Consider the following 26,214-nt stretch of genomic DNA (forward strand, 5'->3'; position numbering starts at 1 on the left):
TAATTAAGTGGGGGTTTTTTTCTTCTTCCTTCTGTTACTTCTAGCTGGCAACGGACAGATGGTACAGATGGACTCCAGTAAGTCCGGCTTCGTGGGTTCGCAAGTGGAACTTCGCTGTATTTTCATCAACAGTAACCCGCCGGTGAAGATCTCTCAAGTCACCTGGCAGAAGCTTCTCAACGGGACCAAGCAGAACGTGGCCATCGCCAACCCCGCCCTGGGCGTGTCCGTCCTGCCGCCCTTCAAGGAAAGGGTCAGCTTCAAGCAGGCGGCGGTCCGTCACCGTACGCCCTCCCTGGAGGACACCACCATCGTGTTCTCCAACCTCCAGCTGTCCGACGAGGCCGCCTACATCTGCGAGTACACCACGTTTCCTGCGGGCAACAGAGAAAATATGGTCAATCTCACTGTATTTGGTAAGAAATTTCTATGCTTTGAATATTGATAAAATGACCAGTTTTTGTGGATTCAGACTCACATCTTCACTTCATTTTTATTTTTATTTTTATTTATTTGCACATTGGGATGCAACGATTACCGGTATAACGATAAACCGCAATAAAATTGCCAACGGTTAGTATTACTGTTTAAATTCTAATTATCATGATTTTCGTGTTTTATTACTGCACTTTTAGGGGAAAAACCCTATGTAAAGCTGTGCTTTTATGTCAAATATTTGACTATAGTTTTAATTTATTACAATTTTAATTTTATAAATCTAATATTTGGAACCAATAATCACTTTTAAAGTCTTTGAAAAGGTTTGTTAAGCATCTTTGTGTTATTTATGCAATAAAGTATATACATTTTTCAAATCGGATTTTATATATTTTTTTGGTGCTCTTTGGCCTTTTATGTTTTTATAGTAGGTTAAAGTGAAAAAAATAATAGACAGATGATATAGATGAAGTTGTGCTGAAAAAAAAAAAGATCCCAAACATGGGTATAGTAAATATTTCTGTATATAGTATATAAAGGCAAAATCAAAAGTACTGAAAAATAGGCTTAGACCACTAAGGATTAATACTTGAATGTTTCTGCCAAGAGAATGTGCATTGTGCCTATTATTTTATTTGGGGTTTTTTTTGTTGTTGTTGGGTTTTTTTTTTTTTCAAAATACAACTTGGTTAAATTATTTCAGTTTGTGTATAAGTACTTTTTGAACATTTTGAGCACAATTTCAACAATACCGCGATAATAATGATAACCGTGATAATTTTGGTCACAATAACTGTTATATGAAATTTTTATACCGCTACATCCCTATTTGCACATCATAAAAGAGCAGGAGAAAAATTAAAAGACAACAACAGCATTCAAACAAGTAACATCATTGTGCAGGAGAAAACAGAAGTGAAAAAAAGGCTTATGTGAATACCTCCCTGGAAGTAAACAATACACAGGAAAAAGAAAAAAAAAAGGATTAAAAATATGATATAACTGAAATAATAAACTAAAGTAAAAACAATAAAAATACAAATCAACAAATACAGCCTTACATTTTTTCATAAATTAGAGTCCTTTTCAGATGCTTTTTAAATAATGATAAAGAAGATGTTGAAGTTCAGGTCGTAGATTATTCCAAAGATGTGGTCCACGATATTTTAGAGAATACTGACTGACAGAAGTTCGGCAGTACGGAATATAAAATTAACTTGAATATTGTGTAGGATAATTGTGAATTACAGAAGACAACATAAAGAAGCTCTAGAAAACTTTGGGGAGAACATGAGTTAAGTGAACATATTTGTACCAATAATCAGCCTGATGATGGGTTATTTTTCTGCGCATTATCTAATAAGATCAATTATAATGTAATGAACTTCACTCTTTATATATGTCTGATGCCGCTGCCTCTTTTTTTAGTCACCAACTCTACTTTCTGCACAATCTGGTGCTGCTAAACCAGGACCACTCATTAAGATTCAAATTTCAGTTTTACACGTTTTATTTGTTTTTATTTTATTCACTTTGTGCAGCTTTGGGAAGCTGTTTCAGATAACCTCATAACAAATGCTTCTGGAACCTTTCTTGTTATGAGAATAAATGAGTAAAAACTAAGTTTGTCTTTTAATTGGGCAGATGCTTTAAGGCATTTCAGCAAAAGTTTGTGTTATTTTTAATTTTCTTTTGTACTGCTGTTGTGTGTCAGTTCCGCATATTGATTATTGGTGTCTTTATTTGCTATAATGGATAGCAGCGGGTCATGTATTCCACACCCGGGCCTTCAGTGGTGTTTTGCCTAGACTTAAACCACCTTTTAACCCATAAAGACCCAGCAACAGTTCCAAAATATTTTTTTTCTCTATATTTAACTTTTCTTCAGTGATTTATCATCATTTATTATGGCATTATCCTCTATATTTTGCTTTTTTCTGTGAACATCAGGTTTTTTCCAATATTTAATTTACTAATCATATGGATGTTCATAAAAGCTCAAATTAAAGTTGATTTGTATTATATCTAAAACAGAGAAAACAAAGAAAAAATGACTATTTCGGCAAAATATTTCATTAACTGAACATAAACCAGGTGTCTCCATCCACTGTCATTTATCAAACTCCATAGGTTTTAATGGTGAATCAATGTTGTAGGAGATGACGGTGTTTCCACGGCAACTATGGAGCCTCTGAATGTCCAAATGGGTCATATCTGATGACCATGAAACTATGACAACCTGTATTTTACACCAATTATTTACATGTATTGATAAGTTTAGTGGTTCAGAAGTTGTTAAACATTTTAGGTTAGTTGATGGTTTTGGTCGTCTGTTACTATATTGGCTAAATTTTCTCACATCTGTCAATGTTTTCATCTTACTTATGCTGAAAGTTGAGATTATATAATATTAAAATATTTTTTAATAATTACATAACCATTCCTAAAGCATCTGGACTACACTCAGTTTAATTATACATAACATTAAAGCTACGTTACAGTGTTTATACGTACTAGTGTGTTTTTACAGATGTGTTCATTTCCTTGCTGTGTAACATACATGATGAGTTTAGACTGTATTTGTGTAAGGGTTCTGTTCAAGTATCTTCAGAACCCAGTCAGCTATTTTAACACTTGCCTCTTTAAATAATGAAGGATGGTACAGAACAGAACGAGTAGCTGTGCTCTAGATCAAGCATTCATAAATAATTAGAGATTTCAGATTATTTAATACCAAGAAAGACAGCAATAGGGGAACAAATGTGGTTCTACATCTTAATATTACATGGTTCTGGTCAGATGAAGAGTAGAAGAGATGTAAAAATTCTCACCTAATGTAATTTCTCTTTGACTCGGAGGCAGAAATAGATTTTTTTTCCCTGTGATTCAGAATCCACAGGGTCAAAGTGACATCCTTCCTTTTAGTGTAAGGCCAGAGCAGTAGTACGTTGCTACAGGCTTTGGTTTAAAGTAGGTTAAACGTATTAGCATATCTCAGACTAGTCTTTGTCTGTTTGCCAAAGCCGTTGTAGGGAAATTTAGTTTCGTATTTAACCCATAAAGACCCAGAATTACTCTTGTGGCAGCTCCTAAATGATTTTTTTCTCTATATTTAACCTTTCTTAAGCAATTTATCACCATTCACTGTAATATTTACCTGCTTATTTTGCTTTTTTTCCCCCACTGTGAATCATGTTTTTTCCTATATTTAAATCCCTGACATATAGATGTTCATAAAAGTTCAGATTAAAGTTGAGGGTTTTATATCAAAAACAGAGAAACTCAAGAAAAAGTGACTTTTTCAGCAAAGTTCTCAATAACTGAACATAAAAACAAGTGTCTCCATCAAACTCCATGGGTTTTACTGGTGAATCATTGTTGTAGAAGATGACAGTGTTTCCATGGTAACTACGGAGCCTCAGAATGTCCAAATGGGTCATATGTGATGACCATGGAAAGATGACACACTGTATTTTACACCAATTATTTACATGGATTGATAAGATTAATGGATGAACAGTTTATATCAGTAGATGCTTTTGGTCGAAAGTGGATGTTTGGGTCTTTATGGGTTACTGACAGTGTAAAAGACAAAAGTAAGAATATTTATATGGTATTTTCAACTTAAGTTTTCTTTTAGTTGTTGATTAATATGCTGATTTATGTCTGTTTGGTTTGCTTATTTTGCTTTTTCCCCCACTGTAAATCTTGTTTTTTACTCTATTTAAATCACTGATCATGTAAATGTCCATTAATGCTCAGATTAAAGTAAAATTGTAGTCTGTGTTTAACTTTTCTTAAAATGAAAATCAGGCATTTTCCTCGATTTAATTTACTGATTATGTAGATGTTCATAAAAGCTCATATTAAAGTTGAGGGTTATTATATCAAAAACAGAGAAAACTCAAGAAAACATGGGTTTTTCAGCAAAGATGTCAATAACTGAACATAAAAACAAGTGTCTCCATCCACTGTCACTGATCCAACTCCATGGCTTTTACTGGTGAATCAATGTTGTAGAAGATGACGGTGTTTCCACGGTAACTACGGAGCCTCTGAACCAAGGTTATAATAGTCATAATAGTTTTCATTATCGTTTCATTTTATTTAGTTTTGACTTTTTTTTCTCTAATTCAGTTTGTTTTAATTAGTTTTTAGAGCAGGTTTGCTACTTTTTATTCATTTTCTTTTTTCTAAATGCTTAGTTCTAGTTCAGTTTAGTGTAGTTTTAATTTTTTCATATTTTTTATCTTCCTTGCTGTCATATTCCCATACAGGACTCTGCTGCTTTCTCACAACTTTAATGTCCTTGTTTCCAGGTAGAGTGGGGACAGGAAGCCAAGTTTAAGCGACAAGTGACAGACCGTGAAGTGTCATATGGTGCCGCTAGCTAAAATTTCCCGAGCAAAATAAATCGATTTCATAACAATCCGACTGACAAAAATGAAAACGAAGGGAATTTTATCCATAATTTGTGTCCGTTTTAGTTAGTTTTGTAAGCACACGATACAGTTTCAGCTAGCTAAAACTGCCCGAGCAAAATAAGTCGATTTCATATCAAACCGACATTGACAAAGACAAAAACTAAGGGAATTTTATCCGTAATTTTTATCTGTTTTAGTTAGTTTTGTAAGCACACAATACAGTTTCAGCTAGCTAAAATTACCCGAGCACAATAAATTGATTTCATAACAATCCGACATTGACAAAGATGACAATGAAGGGAATTTTATCCATAATTTTTATCCGTTTTAGTTAGTTTTGTAAGCACACAATACAGTTTCAGTTACTTTTCGTTTTTTTTCTTTTAATTATAGTTTGTTTTGTTTTTTTTCAGTTAACAAAAATGTTTTTTCAATTCTACTGCTCTGAACGTCCAAATGGGTCATATCTGATGACCATGAAAAGACGACAAACTGCATTTTATACCAATTATTTACATGTATTGATAGGATTCATGGATCAACAGTTTATATCAGTAGATGCTTTTGGTCAAAGGTGGATGTTTGGGTCTTTATGGGTTACTGACGTAAGTAAGAATACTTATGTGGTGTTTTTAGCTTAATTTTTCTTTTAATTGTTTATTAATATGTGGGTTTAAGTCTGTTCGGTTGACATTTCTCAACAAATACTATCCTTGATTATCAAGTGCATTAAAATCCATTAAATCCTTTTGTAATTTCGAACAATTATACCGATGAAAGGTTCGTTCAGCGTCAAAATACACAGAAGTAACGTCAACGGTGTCAACAAAACGACCTTGAAAGACGAAAGAATTATAATGCTGACGATAAATAGCGTAAATGAAACTTATCAAACGGCGAACTCGTGGTCTTTTTACGGTTTCCATGTCATTTTCAGCGTCTACTTCACCGACGATCAGCCTTTTGATTTGATGAAAACAGCCATTTGAAGGATATTAAAGGCTCAGAGATGAAAACGGCGTTCTGAGTCAAATCAGGCGTAGTTTTGCCTCTTCCCTCTCCTCAAAGCCAAAGCAGTTGTCAAAGCTCTCACAGATGTAGAACCCTCTTGCCTACCCAAATGCACAGTCATCCAATTTGAATCCTTTGTGAGTTGCCAATTAGCAATCTTACTCTTTAGTACATCAAAAGGCAGGCTTGAGCTTGAACGAACGCACAACTGAAAGAGACAGGCCATGAAGAGGCCTCTTTGAATGCTGCCGTTTGCTTATCTGCGCTCAGGTTCCTGACGTTCACTGAGCCACGGAAGCCTAAAAAGACCTGGCAGCCTCCGAGATACAAAATGGGGACTCGGAGCTGACAAGAAGCTCTGGCATCGGGGACTACTTAAGCCAAGTGCTATATTTTCCTTTTACTGGGACTTCATGGGAAACACACCAACACTTAATTTCTAATTAGATCTCTAATCAGAGTTAGTGCACAACCCTTTCAAAGCCGCCTCTCTGGAAGATAAACTACACAGCCACTCTTTTTTTTTTTTTTTTTCCCCACAAGATGAGATTATTCAAGCCAAATTACACACTCTGAAGTGGCCTTATTGATTTCCGTCTCACCTGCCATTTTTATCGACTGCTCTCTGCAGCCACTTCCTATTTTATAAAAGCCACATGGGCCGACCTGAGAGCGGCGTTAAATGCCACATCACTACAATCGTCACATCATGAATCTGTCAGAAGGATTCGTACTTATATGTTGAATATGTATAAAGCGTCTGTAAGGGCCCTGACCATGACGACAGCTTTGGGACTCTAAGCACACGCTAGATCGGGTTCCTTTTCATTATCTGACGAGAAGTTTAACCCATAAAAACCCAAACAGCTATTGGCGACCGAAACTGTTTAATACACTGGAAAAAATCCAAATCTTACCAAGTGTATTTTTCTCATTTCTAGTTAAAATATCTCATCACACTTAAAATAAGACATAATCACCTAAAGAGTAACTTTTCAGTGAGATATAAGAACTTATTTTTAGACAAATAGATCTTGAAAATTTTATTTCAAGGAATCTTAAGAAGATAATTTTCACTTGTTCCATTGGCAGATTTTTTTTTTTGCATGATCTAAGAAAACAAGTGAAAATTATCTTGGTCAGATTTCTTGAAATAAGATTTTCAAGATCTATTGTCTAAAATCAGATCTTATATTTCACTGAAAAGCTACTCTTTAGGTGATAATGTCTTATTTTAAGTGTGATGAGATATTTGGACTAGAAATGAGAAAAATACACTTGGTAAGATTTGGATTTTTTCCACTGTACCTGTTGATCCATTAATTCTATCAATCCATGTAAATAATTGGTGTAAAATACAGTTTTTCATCTTTTCATGGTCATCAGATATGACCCATTTGGACATTCAGAGGCTTCATAGTTACCATGGAAACACCATCATCTTCTACAACATTGATTCACCAGTAAAACCCATGGAGTTGGATCAATGACAGTGGATGGAGACACTTGGTTTATGTTCAGTTAATGATAGATTTTACTGAAGAAGTCACTTTTTCTTCAGTTTTTTCTGTTTTGATATAATAACCTTTGACTTTACTCTGAGCTTTTATGAACATCTACATGATCACTCAATTAAACACAGAAAAATAGATGATTTTCATTGGAAAGAAGTGGTTCCAGGCACAACAAACCCCGCCCCTCGCTCATATTGTATCTTATTTTGGCATTGATCCAGCTGATGTCATCATGTCTATGCATGTGCTGATGTCAGCATATCAATTTCCTCTATATATGTGCCAAGTTTGAAGTAAATTGAAACAAAATTGATGTTTTTATAGACATATGAAATTTTGCCCATAAGTAAATGGGGAAAAAAAAGATTTAAAAAAAATTCATTCAAAATTTGAACTTTGACCTACTTATCCCAAAATGTAATGACATTTATTCTGGGTGACTGGCAATCTGTAAACCAAAGTTGGTATGAATTCAACCAATAGTTTTGCTGCTAGAGTGTTAACAAACAAATAAACAAACAAACCGAACCAAAAACAATACCCCTTGGTAAAAATGCAAAATTCAGAGGATAATATTATAATAAGTGGTGATAAATCACTTTGGAAAGGTTAAATAAGAGAAAAATTCATGTGGGAACTGATACAAAAGTCACTCAGGGTTCTTATGGGTTAATCCAGCATATTAATCAAAACTAAAGAAAAAACAAAAGAGTTAAAAAAATATCACAAATATTCTCAGTCAGTAAAACATGTCATGGTTTTATGGTTTTAGTTTCTTTTTATACTTTATATTTTGGCCCTGAACAAATATTTCAGCAGTATAACTGGAATTACGACGGCATTTAATTGATTTTAGTGCACTTGATAATCAAGGACATACTGATTTAGAAATGTCAGCCAAACAGACTTAAATCGGCATATTAGTAAAAAACTAAAAGAAAAAATAAGTTAAAATACTATATAAATATTCTTACTTTTGTCTTTTACACTGTTAGTAAAACATGTCATGGTTTTGGGGTTTTAATTTCTTTTTATTCTTTCTTTTTTGGCGCTTAATAAGCATTTAATTAGGATAATAGTTCAGAATTTAGACGGCATTTTAAAATTTTAATGAATTTGATAATCAATGATTATACTCGTTTAGAAATGTCAATCAAACAGAGTTAAACCAGGATATTAGTCAAAACTAAAAGAAAAAGAGTTAAAATGCTACATAAATATTCTAATTTTTGTCTTTTACACTGTCAGTAAAACATGTCATGGTTTTGAGGTTTTAATTTTTTTTTAAAATTCATTCTATTTTGGTGCTGAACAAACATTTCATCAGTATAAATGTTCTGAATTAGAATGACACAAATTGGAGACAAAGATATAATGTGATTTGAATGTAATCAAGGCTGATACTAATTAGAAATGTCAAATTAAACACAGACTTAAAGTAGCATAAAAAATTTGAAAAAACTAAAGAAACAAGAACTTAAAAATACTATATAAATATTGGTTTTATTTTCTTGTTTTACACTGTTGACCAAATGTGTCAAGGTTTTGTTTTCCTCTTTTTCCCCTCTATAATTTGGTGCCGAACAAACATCTCATCACTATAATTGTTCTGAATTACAGCAGGGAAATGTCATTGGTCTTTTTTATTGCAGTTTATTATCAAGAAAAATGCACAGACTATTCATTTAGAAATGCCAAGGCAGACATGCAGACATAAACTAACATAAAAAATACGAAATTAAATGGAGAAAATACAAAGACGTTTCATTGTGCTGATGCTGAACAAATATTTCATCTGTGTAATTGTTGTCGTTATAATTGCCGCAATTTGGTGAAAGAGTCATATAATGATTGTGAAATGAGTACACATTTAATTTTAATCTATTTGGTTAAAACCAAAATACAAATGTCCAGTCAAACTTACAATTTAATTTAATTTAGCAAGTTTTACCTCTTTCTGCTTAGTGACACTAAATCCAGAATATCACCGTACACAGCTCAAATGAATTAATTTATATAGAATAGAATAGAATAGAATACAATAGAATAGAATAGAATAGAATAGAATAGAATAGAAAAAAACAAACAAACAAAAAACAACGGTAATATTCCGGCAGCTGGGGCACCAAAAAAATACTGTTAAATAATGGAAAATAACTATCTCATAAAAATATAGTAATTTTTCATAATTAAAATAAAGTTTATAGCCCTAACTTTACATGAGATTTAGTTTTGTTTTTTTTTTTTTTTTTTTTTTACTTTTTAATGTTTAATAAAGAATATTTACACGTATTAAAACAATCAAATTACCTATAAATATGGAGTAATATTGTTATAAAACAAATAATAGGGTTAAAATTGCAGAAAAGTTCTGTTATTAGTTGGTGTTTATCACATAATTTTATGTTAAAAACTTGTATATCAATCAATATTTGATGTAATAAAATGATATACCGCACATTAAAACATTTGATTTGTCTTTCAAAACCGGTCAATTAACTGTTAGTAAACTAGTTGTCTGGATTTAAATTCCACCAATTTAATTTAAGATTATATAAAGTATAGACGTTATATTTATAGGTTATTTCACATTTAATCATATGATGTTTGTGGATGACTTCTCATAAAAGATGTTTTAGAAGATGAGGTGTTTCCATGGTAACTACGGAGCCTCTGAACGTCCAAATGGGTCATATCTGATGACCGTGAAAAGATGACAAACTGTATTTTACACCAATTATTTACATGTATTGATAGAATTAATAGATCAACAGGTATTAAAGATATTAGATCAGTAGATGGTTGTTGTCAGCAGTGGATGTTTGGGTCTTTATGGGTTAAAATACAAGAAAAACAGAGGGGATTATCATGCACAGCATTAAGAACTCAAGGAAACAGTCAGTATTTAGTGTGAGTTTGTTCCTACGACAAAAAGTAGAACATGTGTAAAACACTAGAAGATTAGTTCAGTAAATCTCAGTAGAGTTCAACACATGTTAAGTACGAAAGAAAATCAGGCTAAATACTGGATACTTAAGTCTTCATGTTCCTGTTTTTAATGCTGTTCTATATTTCAGTTGTATCTTGTTACAGACTCTGGGAAATGCATTCATACATTGTAATACATCATTGTAGTCATTGTTAAAACCACAAATCATGGCCTAAAACAGGGGTGTCAAACTCATTTTAGTTCAGGGGCCACATTCAGCTAAATTTTATCTGAAGTGGGCCAGACCAGTAAAATAATAACATAATAATTTGTTAATAATGTCAACTCCAAACTTTCCTTGATGTGTTAGTGTGAAAAAAGTAAGATTACATTATGAAAATGTTTACATCTACGAACTACCCTTCAAAACCATGTGAATAACCTGAACAAACTGAATAAATATGTGCAATTTTAACAATATTATGCTTCAGTTTATTATTTACAGACATAATATTATTAAAATTGTACTTACTTCTCCTAAGACATTTCAGGTTGTTCATATTTGTTCAGGTTATTCACAGTTTTTGCAAAATTATACTTTGTTTTAGTGTAAATACATGAAAATATTTACATTTACATTGAGAAAAAATTGGAGTTATGAGTATTTATAAGTTATTACCGTAGTATTGTAGTGATCCGACCCACTTTCAGTCATATTGGTCTGAATGTGGAACGTGAACTAAAAGGATTGTTATTATCTTAGTGTAATTTTTGCATTTCACACATTCATCCAAAGGGTCGGACTGGACCCTTTGGCGGGCCGGATTTGGCCCCCGGGCCGTATGTTTGACACCTGTGGCCTGAAATATTTACGCAGAATCAGAATACTTTATTAATTATTGTTAAGCAGAAATTATTGGGTGTTACAGTCACTCCATTCAAGGAGAATAAAAATAGCAGGAAATAATTATTAATACAACAGAAAAAGAAACATATATAAATATTTATAAAGTAGGGGTGTTGAATTCATTCTAGTTCAGGGTCCATATTTAGCCCAATATGAGCTGAAGTGGGCTGGACCAGTAAAATAATAGTAAAAAACAGTAAAATTACATTATAATAATGTTTATGTCTACAAAGTTTCAATAAAAATGTGAATAACACGAACAACCTGAAATGTTTTAAGTGCAATTTTTACCATATGCTCAGTTTATCATTTGCACATGTGCATTATTACAGCTAACTGATCACAGCGGATCTATAAATACACAAAATGTTTAGTAATAAACAGAATATTGGTAAAATTACACTTATTTCTCTTAAGATATTTCAGGTTTTTCATATTTGTTCAGGATATTTACGCTTTTTGTGAAATGATATTTTGTTTTTGTCATGTTGCAACTTGTTCCAGATCACAGTGGATCTACAAATACACAAAACATTTAGTAATAAACAGAATATTGGTAAAATTACACTGACTTTGAATGCACTTACTAAGATATTTCAGGTTGTTCATATCTGTTCAGGTTATCTACATTTTTGTGAAAGGATAATTTGTAAATGTAAACATATTTATAACATTTTACTTTTTTACTCTGAAACAATAAGAAAAATGTGGAGTTGTCATTATTTATAAGTTATTATAGTTGTGTTTTACTGGTTTGATCCACTTGGTCTGTATGTGGAACCTGAGCTAAAATGAGTTTAACACCATTTATTGTTAATATCATCAGTGTAATTTTGCATTTCACAGATTTATTTTGTGAACCAGATTGAACTATATACAGGTGCGGAAAAAATTATCAGACCACCCTTGTTTTCTTCAGTTTCTTGTTCATTTTAATGCCTGGTACAACTAAAGGTACATTTGTTTGGACAAATATAATGATAACAACAAAAATAGCTCATAGTAGTTTAATTTCAGAGCTGATATCTATCCATTTTCCATGTTTTCTTGATAATAACCAAAATCACTTCAGTTCTTACATCAGTATTTATGGCATTGTACTGACAAAAACAGTGCTTTTAGACATTCCATGTTTTCTTTTCTATCTGTTTTAGTCACATGATACACACAGGAGTTAGTACTGGATTGCAGAACAATTGTTTTTGATGACTTTTGATGGTCTAATAATTTTTTCCATGTCTGTAAATATATAGTTCTGAGTACAAATATATACTGTATGTACCAAATATACATATTAAAAACCTCTATTGTCACAAAATTATAACAGGAATTTGTACAGTATGTACTAGATAATATATTATTAATATGATAATTAATGGAATATACATAACAACAACAACAACAACAACAATAATAATAATAATAATAATAATAACAGTAGTTGTATTTCACATTTTTGTCGCCGTTATATAGTCCTTTCCTGCTGTAAAACTGAAACCCTGAAGCTTCTTAAACCAAACTGTTTGACGCTAAAAACAGTCATTTAACAGCCTGTGTTGTCGTGTCACTCTAACGTTTTAATGTTATTTCAGATTCAAGCTGATTACAGTGGTTTTCCAGAGCAAAATGGCCACCCCCCCCGATTAAATTAATAGTTCTAAAGAGCGATAAAAAGGCTTCACGTTGATAAAATGAATGAGGTTTGGCTCAGTCTAAGGGACTGAAGTGATGACGTTGATTTGGTCTTCCACAAATTTCACACCATAGAGTAGCACTCCACTTTAGTATAAGGTACAACTCTGTCATTATTACAGCGTGAAGTCGACATGATTTTCAGCCACGTAGTAGCTATTTGACTGTACATTATTCATTCACGTTGAGTCATATGATTCTGTTATCGACCAAAAAAACATCCTTTAGTTCAGGGGCCACATACAGTAAGAACAGTAAAATAGTAACATAATATCCTATATATGGTAAGATTTCCCTATTTTTCTCTTTGTTTTAGGGCAAAACAGGAAAATTCTATCATTGAATAACTATCCTTACATAAAAAATGTGAAAAGCCTGAGCAACGTGAAATTTTCTTTACAATATTTTTAACAATATTATGCATGAATTTATCATTTATACAGATCAGATTTAGTAGCAGGGATAATATTGTTAATTTTTTTTTAGTTTGGAATTATTTATAGGTTATTCTGCCATTATTTTACTGCTTCAACCCACTTCAGATCATTGGGCTAAAATGACCTTTACACCCTTGACTGTTAAAACATTCAGTGTAATTTTTACACTTTGTAAATTCATCTCATGGACTGGATTAGAAACTTGAGGGGGCTGGTTTTGGCCCAGGGGCCATATATTTAACGTCCTCGAGTGTAGAGTAGCACTCCCCTTAAGTACTAAGGTACGATAATATAATGTACTGTAAATAGTGAGAACTTCCTGTTTTTTCTCTTGGTTTTAATGCAAAAAACAAAATTCTATTATGAAATTGTTTACATTCACAAACTATCCTTATACAAAACATGTGAATCGCCTGAATAACCTGAAAAATAAGTGCAATTTTAACAATATTATGCCTGAATTTATCATTTATACATGTGCATTACAGATCACATTTAGTAGCAGGCATAATTTTATTTATTTATTTATTCATTCATTTATTTATTTATTTATTATGATTATTATTATTATTATTATTATTGTATTTTTTTATAGTTTTTTTATTATTATTTTATTATTTATCGGTTATTCTATTATTTTTTCTATTCTATTATTTTTTCGCTATTATTTTACTGCTCTTCAGAACAAATTAGGCTAAAATTACCTTTACACGCTTGACTGTTAATGTATTCAGTATAATTTTTACACCTTGTAAATTCCTCCCATGGGCCAGACCTGAACCTTTATTGGCCTGGTTTTGGCCCACAGGCCGCATGTTCAACATCCCTACTTTCATGTTTAACATCGCTTTTTGACAGAATCGTATCCTTCGACTTTAATTAAGGCTCAGAAATCTTCCGTTAACCTGGAAGAAATAATGACATCAGTTGTGATAATTATTGACATCACCTGACTTTTCCGTTTCCTTTCCTTCAGCTCGACCCATGACCCGCATGACCCTGACGACACCCACCATCGTGGCCAGGGCCCAGAAACGCAAGATGACGGTGGCCACCTGCGTGTCGGCCAATGGGAAGCCTCCGAGCGTCATCAAATGGGAAACCAGGTTGAAGGGCGAAGCCACGTTCCAGGAGACTCGCAACACAAACGGAACGGTGACGGTCCGAAGCAACTACGTGGTCATACCGAGCCGCGAGACGCACAAGCAGAGGCTCACGTGCATCGTGACGTATCGGAATGAAAAGATCACGGACAGCGTCATCCTCAACGTTCAGTGTGAGTATTTATTCAGTTCATAGGATGCTGAAGCACACATTAACCTTTATTTTGTGGATGGTAGCAAGTATTTGAACCTCTAGAGACACAGCAATGCATGTTTGTCCTCTGTAGGGGACAAAAAAAACTGTCCACTGCAAAGGACAGTCCATTAAAAATAAAGAAATAATGGATCTGAATAAAAAATGGATCTTGACTCAGATTCAGGTTCAGAATACTTTATTAATCCCAGAGGAAATTGTGTGGTTACAGTCGTTCCTGTAAGTATAAGAAAAAGTAGCAGGGAAGAAATGATTAGTATTATAAAAAATATAATATACATATAATGAATACACACAGATAGATAGATAGATAGATAGATAGATAGATAGATAGACAGACAGACAGACAGACAGACAGACAGACAGACAGACAGACAGACAGACAGACAGACAGACAGACAGATAGATAGATAGATAGATAGATAGATAGATAGATAGATAGATAGATAGATAGATGTAAAAACAGAACATAAGATTAACAACAGAACACAAGAACAAACACAACACACATAATAAATTCCAAGTATAAAAAACCCAGAAATGGAACCAAATAAAAGTCATAAAACATTCAGGTGCAACAGTAAACTCTAATGATAGATAGATAGATAGATAGATAGATAGATAGATAGATAGATAGATAGATAGATAGATAGATAGATAGATAGATAGATAGATAGATAGATAGATAGATAGATAGATAGATAGATAGATAGATAGATAGATAGATAGATAGATGTGGCTATAAATATATACTTTGAAGTTATATATTATATATACTATGAAGTTTTCTCAATATAATACAAGTGCAGTGCTGAATGGTCATTAAAGAAATCTTAAGTAAGCATGGGTGTAAATTAAACGCAGCTAGCACCACAGAAAAACAAAAAACAACAGCAACAAAAACAAAAAAAAAAACAAACAAAAAACGAAACAAAACAAAAAAAGGCAAAGCAGAGCAAACAACAAACTACATAAAAGAATCCCTCCTCAGTCATTGCCATGGCACTCGAAATAATAAGAAGGGGTCACTATCATGACAAAAACCTGTGCTAGGAGTAAGTATGGAGTAAGCAGCATTATTAAACTGCACTTAAAAGTCAAGCATTTACAGAGTCTGGAATGTTTTTAGGAAGGGACACCACACTTTCTGGAATTTCCCATTTGATGGCTGAAGTGAATATCTAATTTTCTCCAGTTTTAAGCAGGACATAATGTCTTCTAACTACTGTGCATGAGTGGGGGGGGGGGGGCATCCCTCCATCTAAACAGGATTGCTTGTCAAGCTAGAAGGGCAGCAAAGGATAAAGTGCATTGTTTTTCTGTAGGTAGCTTAACTTCACCTTCTGTAAAATACTTTTAACACTATTAGAGCAAACTTGTGTGCAATATGTACTAGACATGTATTATCCATGTGATAAGTGAAAGAAATATACATGAATAAGAAACATACATAAGAAATATATATGAATAAGAAATATACATAAAAAATATACACATGAATGAGAAATATACATAAGAAATGTACATGAATAAGAAATATACATAAGAAATATATACATGAATGATAAATATACATAAGAAATATACGTGAATAAGAAATATACATAAGAAATATATATGAATAAGAAATATACATAAGAAATATATACATGAATGAGAAATATACATAAGAAATATACGTGAATAAGAAATATACATAAGAAATATATATGAATAAGAAATATACATAAGAAATATATACATGAATGAGAAATATACATAAGAAATACACGTGAATAAGAAATATACATAAGAAATATATATGAATAAGAAATATACATAAGAAATATATACATGAATGAGAAATATACATAAGAAATATACGTGAATAAGAAATATACGTAAGAAATATATGTGATTAAGAAATATAAATAAGAAATATACATGAATAAGAAATATACATAAAAAATATATACATGAATGAGAAATATACATAAGAAATATACAAGAATAAGAAATATACATAAGAAATATATGTGAATAAGAAATATACATAAGAAATATATACGTGAATAAGAAATATACATAAGAAATATACATGAATAAGAAATATACACAAAAAATATACACACACACACACACACACACACACACATATATATATATATATATATATATATATATATATATATATATATATATATATATATATATTCATTCATGAGTTCTGTTCCCATCATAAAGCTTTTATTGATCACCATCCTGATGTGCATGAATTATTATAAAACTGAGTTGGATCATTACTCACAAACAAAAAAATATGTCCAATTGGATTATTTTGGAGGAGATGTATATATATATATTGCAATCAAGTGTTTGTTTAAACATAACTTTAATGATAACTAGAAAAGTACTCGGAAAGCGCAGACCTCCAAAGCAGATCAGCCCCCTCCCTGATCACCACCAAACTTTAAAATTTTGTTCCTTGTGCCAGTATCAACATTTCCTGAAAATTTCATCAAACCCCTCCATCTCCACCAGAATTTAATCATTTGTTCTTTGTGCCAGTATTAACATATCCTGAAAATTTCCGGAAAATCTGTCCATAACTGTGCTAGCAGACAAACAAACAAACCCAGAAGAAAGCATAACCTCCTTGGCGGAGGTAAATGGAATGCAATATTTTTAGCACAGTGTCTAAAAGCCTCATGTCGTAACGATAACATTGGATTTATTTAAGAAAACTGAATCTAAATATAACTGTAGTCGATGTTACACATACAGTAGTGGTAATATTGATTACCTGATAATGTAGAAAAAATAAAGATATGACTTAATCATCCAATCTATGTCGTAATGTTTCTTTCTTTCTTAATTTTACTTTGGATGAATTGTTGCAAATATTATATTTTAACTGAAGCTTTAGTAACACCACACATGAAAGTTAATGACAATATTTCAGTGTCGTGAGCATGAGGAAGGTGGCAAGGACAGAGATTTGGTTTATTTCAGTAATAATCATCGTTGCTTTTTCCACAAAATGAATAGCTTTATAAACATTGTAACTGTTATTTTCAGACAAGTGGGATTATAAAAGAAAATCAAGTCAGTTCTGCTTACATTGCATTCATTTGTGTTTCTGAAAATGCATTTATAAAGCGCTTATTTTCACTTTTATTGAGCGTTATTCCTTTTTAATAAGGATACAAAGGCGCTGTTGTGCGTCTCTCAACACCAAAGATGGAAAGAGACACAGTTTATGATACAAGGAATAGAAAATATCTTCCATAATACATATTTATTAAGTTTTTTTTTTTTTTTTTTATCATAGGAGAAAAACCAAGGTCTTTATAAATGCTGTTGCGACTTTTTCTGCCCAGAAAGTCATGCTCTGTGTTTTACTTGTACTGCTATAATGTATTTCTTTAAATGCATTTGGATATAACAGATGCTGGTACAGCTCTTGATTTAGCTGTCACTTCTTATTCGTACTCATAAAAATTGTGCATGAATCACACATCAATGCCTAATTTTATTCAGACTCTCTGACAGGGAAAAGTAGTATAGACATATGTTTTAATGTGTTTGAATGGAGCTTATTATCAGTAAGAGAATGAGTATTATTTTAGTTGTACGACCGTAACAGGCCCATCAACATGAATGTAATTAATTAATTAACTAACTAACTAATGAACTAACGTAATTCACATGATTTGGACATTATTGAAGGAAAACTGTTCAAAATAAGACTTTAAGGTGAGCTTCATAATGACTAATGACCAATGTGGTACTAATACACTATATGGACAAAAGTATTGGGACATGTTGAATTCAGGTGTTTCTTTTCCAACAGGGGTCTCGGATCCAAAACTGTCCATATTTTTGTCCATATAGTTTATAAAATTGATGTTTTTAAACTACAAGGATAAAAATATTGGGACACATCATGGCTACAGCTGTAAGATGTCCTGTTCATGCTGATTTGAAATATAAACATCAATCAAAGGTTATGTTGCTGCCATATTGTTTCTGTGACAAGTGCATGAGACAGAATCCTCAAAACAATCAGTAATTGAAGCTGTCAGTCATGAAAACACGTGTAACTACATGTCTTCACCAAAAATCTACCAAAGTACAAGTCTGGTTTCCTCTTAAAATAAACTATATGGACAAAAGTATTGGGACACATCATGGCTACAGTTCATAAAATGTCCTGTTCATGCTAATTTGAGATGAAAACATCAATATTTCCTTAACATTTAATGGGAGATTTTTCTTCTTAAGTGAGATGTGAAGAAAGTAGATGGTTAGTTGTGGTAGAAAAATTATTATTTACAGTCAGAGCATGAAAAATATTTTTGAATTTTAGAAGTAGAACATTTAAAATCATAGTCATAGATTAAAAAATTAATGAAAAAAAAATATTGTTGAGAGAAATTAACCCATAAAGACCCAAACAACCACTGGTGATTAAAATCATCTACAAAAAAATAAAAATCTCCCATTAAACTTTAAGGAAAAATTGATGTTTTTGTCTCAAATCAGCATGAATAGGACATCTTAGGAACTGTAGCCATGATGTATCCCGATATTTTTGTCTATGTAGTTCATAAACATCAATTTTATAAATAATATGAACAAAAATATGGACAGTTTTGTATCCCAAGTGAGATGTGAAGAAAGTAGGTGGTTAGCTGTGGTAGAAAATTATTATTTACAGTCAGAGAACGAAAAATATTGTGGGATTTTAGAGGTACAACATTTAAAATCCTAGTCATTGATTAAAAAAAATTATTTAAAAAATTATTATTGAGAGAAATTAACCCATAAAGACCCAAACAGCCACTGGTGATTAAAATCATCTACCAAAAACATAAAAATCTCCCATTAAACTTTAAGGAAAAATGTATGTTTTTGTCTCAAATCAGCATGAACAGGACATCTTATGAACTGTAGCCATGATGTGTCCCTATATTTTTGTCTATGTAGTTTATAAACATCAGTTTTATAAACTATATGGAGAAAAATATGGACAGTTTTGTATCCTAAGTGAGATGTGAAGAAAGTAGGGGGTTAGTTGTGGTAGAAAATTATTTACAGTCAGAGAACGAAAAATATTTTTTATTCATGACCATGATTTTAACTGTTCTACCTCTTAAATTCTAAAATCCTTTTTTTTTTTTTTTTAACTGTAAATAATTTTGTACCACAACTAACTTTCTACTTTCTTCATATCTCACTTAGGAAGAAAAATCTCCCATTAAACTTTAAGGTTTTTATCTCAAATCAGCATGAACAGGACATCTTACAGCTGTAGACATGATGTGTCCTGATATTTTTGTCCATGTAGTTCATAAACATCAATTTTATAAACATTATGAACGAAAATATGGACAGTTTTGTTTCCTAGACTCCTGTTGGAAAAGAAACACCTGAATTCAACGTGTCCCAATACTTTCGTCCATGTAGCGCTTGTCTCTAACAAACACCTAGTTAATGGTGATTAAGTGTAAATTGAATATAAACTGCTGTTCCCTCCCTTTCTGCTCTAATTTCCTTTATCTTTATTATGAAAATGTAATTCCTCAGTCCCCACTCTCCTGATATTACCACCAATAGATACAAGTTACTTAATGCCCCTCTAAATGATTCTTCAGCTGTTTTCATTCCGTGCAGCCGGACCCATAAAGGCTGATGTCCCTTCGATGTAACATTAGCAGCGACTAAATATCATCTGCCGCGATTCGGAGAGAATGGAAAGGCACGTTAAGCATTCAAATTAAATGTAAAAGCACTTCCAGGACAATGAAACGAAGCGATGTTTGAGCAAAAGGAGCAGCGTCGTCTAATACCGCTTTCTGTTATTTCAAGTACAGGCTCTTTATTTAATGAATATTATGTCATCCAGTCGATTTTCTTGCTGCCAAATGAGTCGTTGTATTTATAGGCCGCATTATGCGTTGTAGCATCTGTTGTTTCAGTTTCTGTTGCACTTTAGAAGTTGTAATATGTTGCTGTTTCCGTACACTGAAAATAGACCAATAAATTAAGATTTCACATTAGTGAGAGCCGGTCCTTGCAAAAAAAAAAAAAAAATAGCAATGAATATATACGCTTGCTAATGTCCTCTGCTTTTATTCATAAGTGTGAAACATATGGCTCCTATGGAAAAGAATTTCTCTTTACTAATTATTTTCAGGAAACAGCTTGCAAAGGTTGTTGAAAGGACAGTGTAACTTCCACTGGCATTTTTCTGTAGAAACATGACACAAACTGAAAAGGTCACTGTGGATTTTTGTTTAACTCTACAGGGTGTCCTTAAAGCCTGTTTACAATTTGACAGATGTATTACAAAAGCAAATGAACAGACAAATCTGTGGAAAATATTCCAAAATGAAAAGTAGATACTGAAGTTTTTTGCTTTATTTAACCCTTAGGGGTCCACGGTTACAGCCCTGTGACTGAATCACATGACATTTTCAACACACTGTAGCATCGGAAGTCTTTGACATAGAGCACTGAGGATAATTGCATTCAAAAGTGCAGACTTGAAACCTTCTCTCACTTTTTATTTGATGCTGATAGAGCAAATACAAGCAGAGATATGATGTTTTGAATGTGGAGCAAACAAACGTGAATAGAAGTATGAAAATCTATCTATCTATCTATCTATCTATCTATCTATCTATCTATCTATCTATCTATCTATCTATCTATCTATCTATCTATCTATCATAGAATAACATAGCATAGCATAACAACATAGCATAACATAACATAGCATAGCATAGCATAATCATCATCAAATCAAATTTAATTTATATAGTGCCAAATCATAACAAAGTTATCTCATGACGCTTTACATATCGAGCTGGTCGAAACCAGACTAAATAATATAACATATCATAACATAACAAACATAGCATAACATAGCATAACACAGCATAGCATAACATAGCATAACATAACATAGCGTAGCACAGCATAACATAACATAACATAGCATAACATAGCATAGCATAACATAGCATAACATAACCTAGCATAACATAACATAGCATAGCATAATATAGCATAACATAGCATAGCATAACATAATTTAATGCCCCTTTCAGTGATTTTCAAGCTATTTTTACTCCATAGCATCAATAGAGCAAGATACAGGAAAACATGGCAAATATAGCATGTTGTCAAGACGAATCATGAACAAGAAATCATGTTTTCAGGGGAACTGATGTTTTATTAATAGAAGCCGAGCTCCCCACGGACCCCTGTAGTTCACAGCCCAGATGAAGGTTTAGGTGAATATTCTCACAGTTTGTCTGCTCAGGTCTGTATTGCACCATCCACCCCATTTTCCCAACCTTTGGTCGTCCAGAAACATCCAAAAACCTCTCTTTTACAAAATCTGCCCTGTGCGGAAATATGTGTCATTACCTAAGACTTCTCTGAATTCAAGGGTTTCATTCATTTTTTCTATGTTTTTATTTATCCTTATGGAAGCTGCAGTGATAATGCAGTTTTGTGGATTGTATTTTGGATTGAAAATCATCCCGTCTTTTCTTTGCAGATGAACCCGAGGTGAAGATCGAGGGCTTCGATGGGAACTGGTACCTGAACCGTCAGAATGTTCAGCTGACCTGCAGGGCCGACGCTAACCCCCCTGTCACCATCTACCAATGGAAACTGTGAGTCTGACTAAACCCTAACAAAAGCCCTTAAGGCTCGTGAGACGAGACAGTGCAGAGAGTGTTGTTTCTCTCAGGTTAGAATCCTGGCAGAGAAAAAAGTGTTTCTCATGCAGAGCACAGGAATAGAGGGAATAGATTCTGCTCTTTTCCAGTGTCTCTACACAATGAAATCCCACCATATAAACACACATACTAGAAAAACGTCACATATTCATAACTTTAACCCTATCATGTTGTATAAAGTACAGTAAATTTCTTTAGAAAAATTGAGAAAATGCAAGAATTTAAGCAGGTTGTGCAACAAAAACAGCTATTTTAACCCATAAAAACCCAAACATCCATCATCAACCAAAACCATCTACTGATCTAAATTGTTTAACACCTGTTGATCCACTACTTCTATCAATACATGTAAATAATTGGTGTAAAATACAGTTTGTCGTCTTTTCATGGTCATTAGATATGACCTATTTGGACGTTCAGACGCTCTGTAGTGACCGTGGAAACACCGCCATCTTCTACAACATTGATTCCCCAGTAAAACCCATGGAGTTGGATCTGGGTTTATGTTCAGTTAATTTTGTTGAAAAAGTCAGTTTTTCTTCAGTTTTCTCTGTTTCCGATAAAATAACCCTCAACTTTAATATGAGCTTTTATGAACATCTACATAATCAGTAAATTATATATAGGAAAATACCTGATTTTCATTTTTAAAAAAAGTTAAATATAGACTACAATTTGACAATAAATGGTGATAAATCACTTTAGAAAGGCTGAATAAAGAGAAGTCAGTCTTTTTTGAACCTCCACAAAAGTAGCTCTGGGTCTTTATGGGTTCAGATAGACTTTAGATAGACTTTCTTTGTGGCATGGGACTGTTATTACTTCTGGATCTGTGGTCATTTATAATAATTGCAAAGTTCGCCTGTCAATTTAATTCTGTGCATTTGCCATTTACATCAATTGTAAAGTAAAAATTCCAACAAAAAATACCTATTCTCTTCTGGCAAATGCACACGTCCATTGATTAACATCATATGGTCAAAAATATTGCGACACTTCCCATCTACAGATTAAATGAATCTCCATTCTCATTGATTTGTAATATCATCATCATCATCATCATCATCATTTTTGTGATTTGCACAGTTTCTTTTTTTGTTGTTTCCTTAGCAGATTCATTTGTTTTAGTATTTGACGGTCTTAAAAGCAGTGTAACAGAAATACTAGCTTAAATTTCTCAGATAAGTGAAATCTCAAAGGGTGTTCAGATAGTAACAAGCACAAAGGAACAGTTTTGCAGTCTTTAAACACACTCAAGTCATCCATAGGTGGTAGCCCATTAGCGTTTAGCTTTGACATAATTCCGGGGGATAACGTTAGTAAATCACTTCCTTTATTGTGTATCCTGGGGTTGATTTCTACATCACCAGAGGTCTCCAGGTAATTGTAGTCCTGTGTGAATAAGGCGTCGAAGACTCAGTATGCCAGACTTACATATGCACACGTTAATGCCATGTTGGAGTCTGTTCAGCGTTGAAAGCTGGTTATTTGTTCACATTACATGACTTCATTTCCAAGCTAATAGTAGCAAATGTTGCATAATGTTGCTGTGCAGTAGCTTAAGACAGGCATTGAAGTTCTCTGGAGTGAATTTCGACAGGGGAATTTTAGTCTACTTAGCATTAGCATTAGCGTGTAGCACACATTCGGAGCTGTGAGCTACCATTGACGATACTTAGGACCAATTTCATTTTCATCAGCACGGTGTTCAAGGGAACTGACTGGAGACTTAACTGATATGTATGTTTTTAATGGTGGGTGAAACCAGAAGATCGAGTGGAAACGGATAAACTCCACCCTATTAACCTCCTAAGACCCAGCTATGGGTTTTGTGTCCACATTTGTGAACAAGAGTTTTACTTTATACAAAAAAAAAAAGAAAAGAAAACTGTCCACCACAAAGGACATTCCATAAAAAATTTAAAAACTGCATCTGAAAAAACTGTTGCATCGTGATGTTTCCAAAACAACAAAAAGCTGGTACTTTGCTGACATTTCCTGGGTCTTAGGAGGTTAACCCTTAGGTGCATAAGTGGGTTACAAATTACTCATGATAAAATCAACATGTTTTTATACCACTTTTGTCACACTAACAATTAAGGATTTGTATTATATTTTGGTCCACAAAAGAATGATTTCACATTTGGAATATGTTTGATTTTTGATTATTTTTGACATTTTTAACAATTTTCAAATGTTTTTTGAAAAATTTAAATGGAACCGTATATATAGGATATAATATACAATATATAACAGCAGTAGAATGATGTCAACATCCATTTTGTGAGGGAGTCCTTTGGTTTTGCTACAGAATGAATCAAAGGTTCAGATGAAATTCCATTGAAAATGAATGCAGGTCACCTATGGAGGGTTAGGGTAGTAAGACAAAAACCACCATTTCCTGGGGCGCAGTAAAGAGGGGGGTAAACAAAACAAATTCATGAGGCCCAGCATTTCTGGGGGGCCCATAGAGCAGTGGTGGGGGTCCAGTGAATACAGGTTAGAAGTTGTGAAAATTTCATGTTAGGTCAGCTGTTTTATAGTGGCATAGAAGTCGGGAGTCAGACCTTGAAAGCATGTTAAGGTTCACTTACATTTCATGACAGCGTTAGTTATGTATATAATTGCTGCCTCTACCCCACGTACTTATACCCCCCCACCCCCACCCCCACCCCCATCCCACTCCATCAAATCAACAAGATACTGAATTTTATTTTATGAAGGGCCCACAACGTTTAGCTTTCATGGGGCCCACAGTTGCTAGCGGTGCCCCTTGACTAATTCATAAAATGTGTAAAAGGGAAGTTAAAAATTTAAATAGCATGTTGTTAATAACATGTTTTTTGTGGAATGCCGTGTATACGAAATAATAACATTTCCTTGCAAAGATATTACAAGAAAATAACCTCACCGGGGCATTTGTGACCCACTTTTGCATCTAAGGCAGTGGTTCCCAACCTCTTTTGGCTCATGACCCCATTTTAACATCACAAATTTCTGGCAACCCCAGACATTCAAAAGTAAAATTAATTTATTTTTGATCATGTAATAGTCTGCTATACTATGTTGCAAATAAACATTAATTTTAGACAACATTTAGTCTATATAATGTATATTATTATGGACGGAGGCAGAAAAGCCAAGTGTAGATTACTGCACAAAGTGAGAATTTGATTTTCCTTGGTCAGGATATGTACAATCAGTATAGCTTGGATTTCCAAGGCTGACAATTAATACTGAACAAACGATAACTCAAGCTATGGATTATGAAAGAGCTGCAGCATCTGAAACCGACCACAATGAACATTTGAAAGATAAACAGTACTACAGTGCTTCAGTTTCAGCTTCACAGTTTGTCATGTCTATTATTTTATTGTAATTGTCTCTGTCAACTCACCATATATTTTTTATTAGTAAGATTTTTTTTTTTGTTTTTATCAATTACTGGAAATTCCAGATGACCCCACGTGGGGTCCTGACCCTAAGGTTGAAAAACACTAGTCTAAGGGATAACTAATTAGCCACAGGTTAGCTGTTATCAACCAGATTTAGTCCTATGTGTCTTTGACTGTAATATCATATTAATATAAAACAGATTGTCTTAAAAAAAAACATGCTTGGTAAGATTAATTCTGTTTTGAGAGAAAGATATTACTTCAAGGCTTTTTTAAAATGTATTTCCCAAAGACTATATTCAGAGCACAAAAGAAAATAATCTCTCTCCCTTCATCCTCCCCAGAAATGTGTCTCCATTTTCTTGTTTGTTTATAAAACATGTAATGAAGATAAGAGTAGGACCAGGGCACAATAGT

At 33.0% G+C, this 26,214-nt stretch overlaps 1 protein-coding gene across 7 annotated transcripts in view; it reads left to right on the top strand.

Moving 5' to 3' along the window:
* The window catches only part of nectin1b (nectin cell adhesion molecule 1b), a 518,119-nt gene that overhangs the window by 138,983 nt on the left and 352,922 nt on the right, over positions 1 to 26,214 (top strand). For all 7 annotated transcript variants that reach the window (XM_030152342.1, XM_030152343.1, XM_030152344.1 and 4 more), the window contains exons 2-4: positions 45 to 416; positions 14,329 to 14,628; positions 22,219 to 22,336. In XM_030152342.1, coding sequence (XP_030008202.1) covers positions 45 to 416; positions 14,329 to 14,628; positions 22,219 to 22,336 — 790 coding nt within the window. The remainder of the gene's footprint in view (positions 1 to 44; positions 417 to 14,328; positions 14,629 to 22,218; positions 22,337 to 26,214) is intronic.

This window comes from Sphaeramia orbicularis, chromosome 13 (assembly GCF_902148855.1).
Source record: "Sphaeramia orbicularis chromosome 13, fSphaOr1.1, whole genome shotgun sequence".
Lineage (NCBI taxonomy): Eukaryota > Metazoa > Chordata > Actinopteri > Kurtiformes > Apogonidae > Sphaeramia > Sphaeramia orbicularis.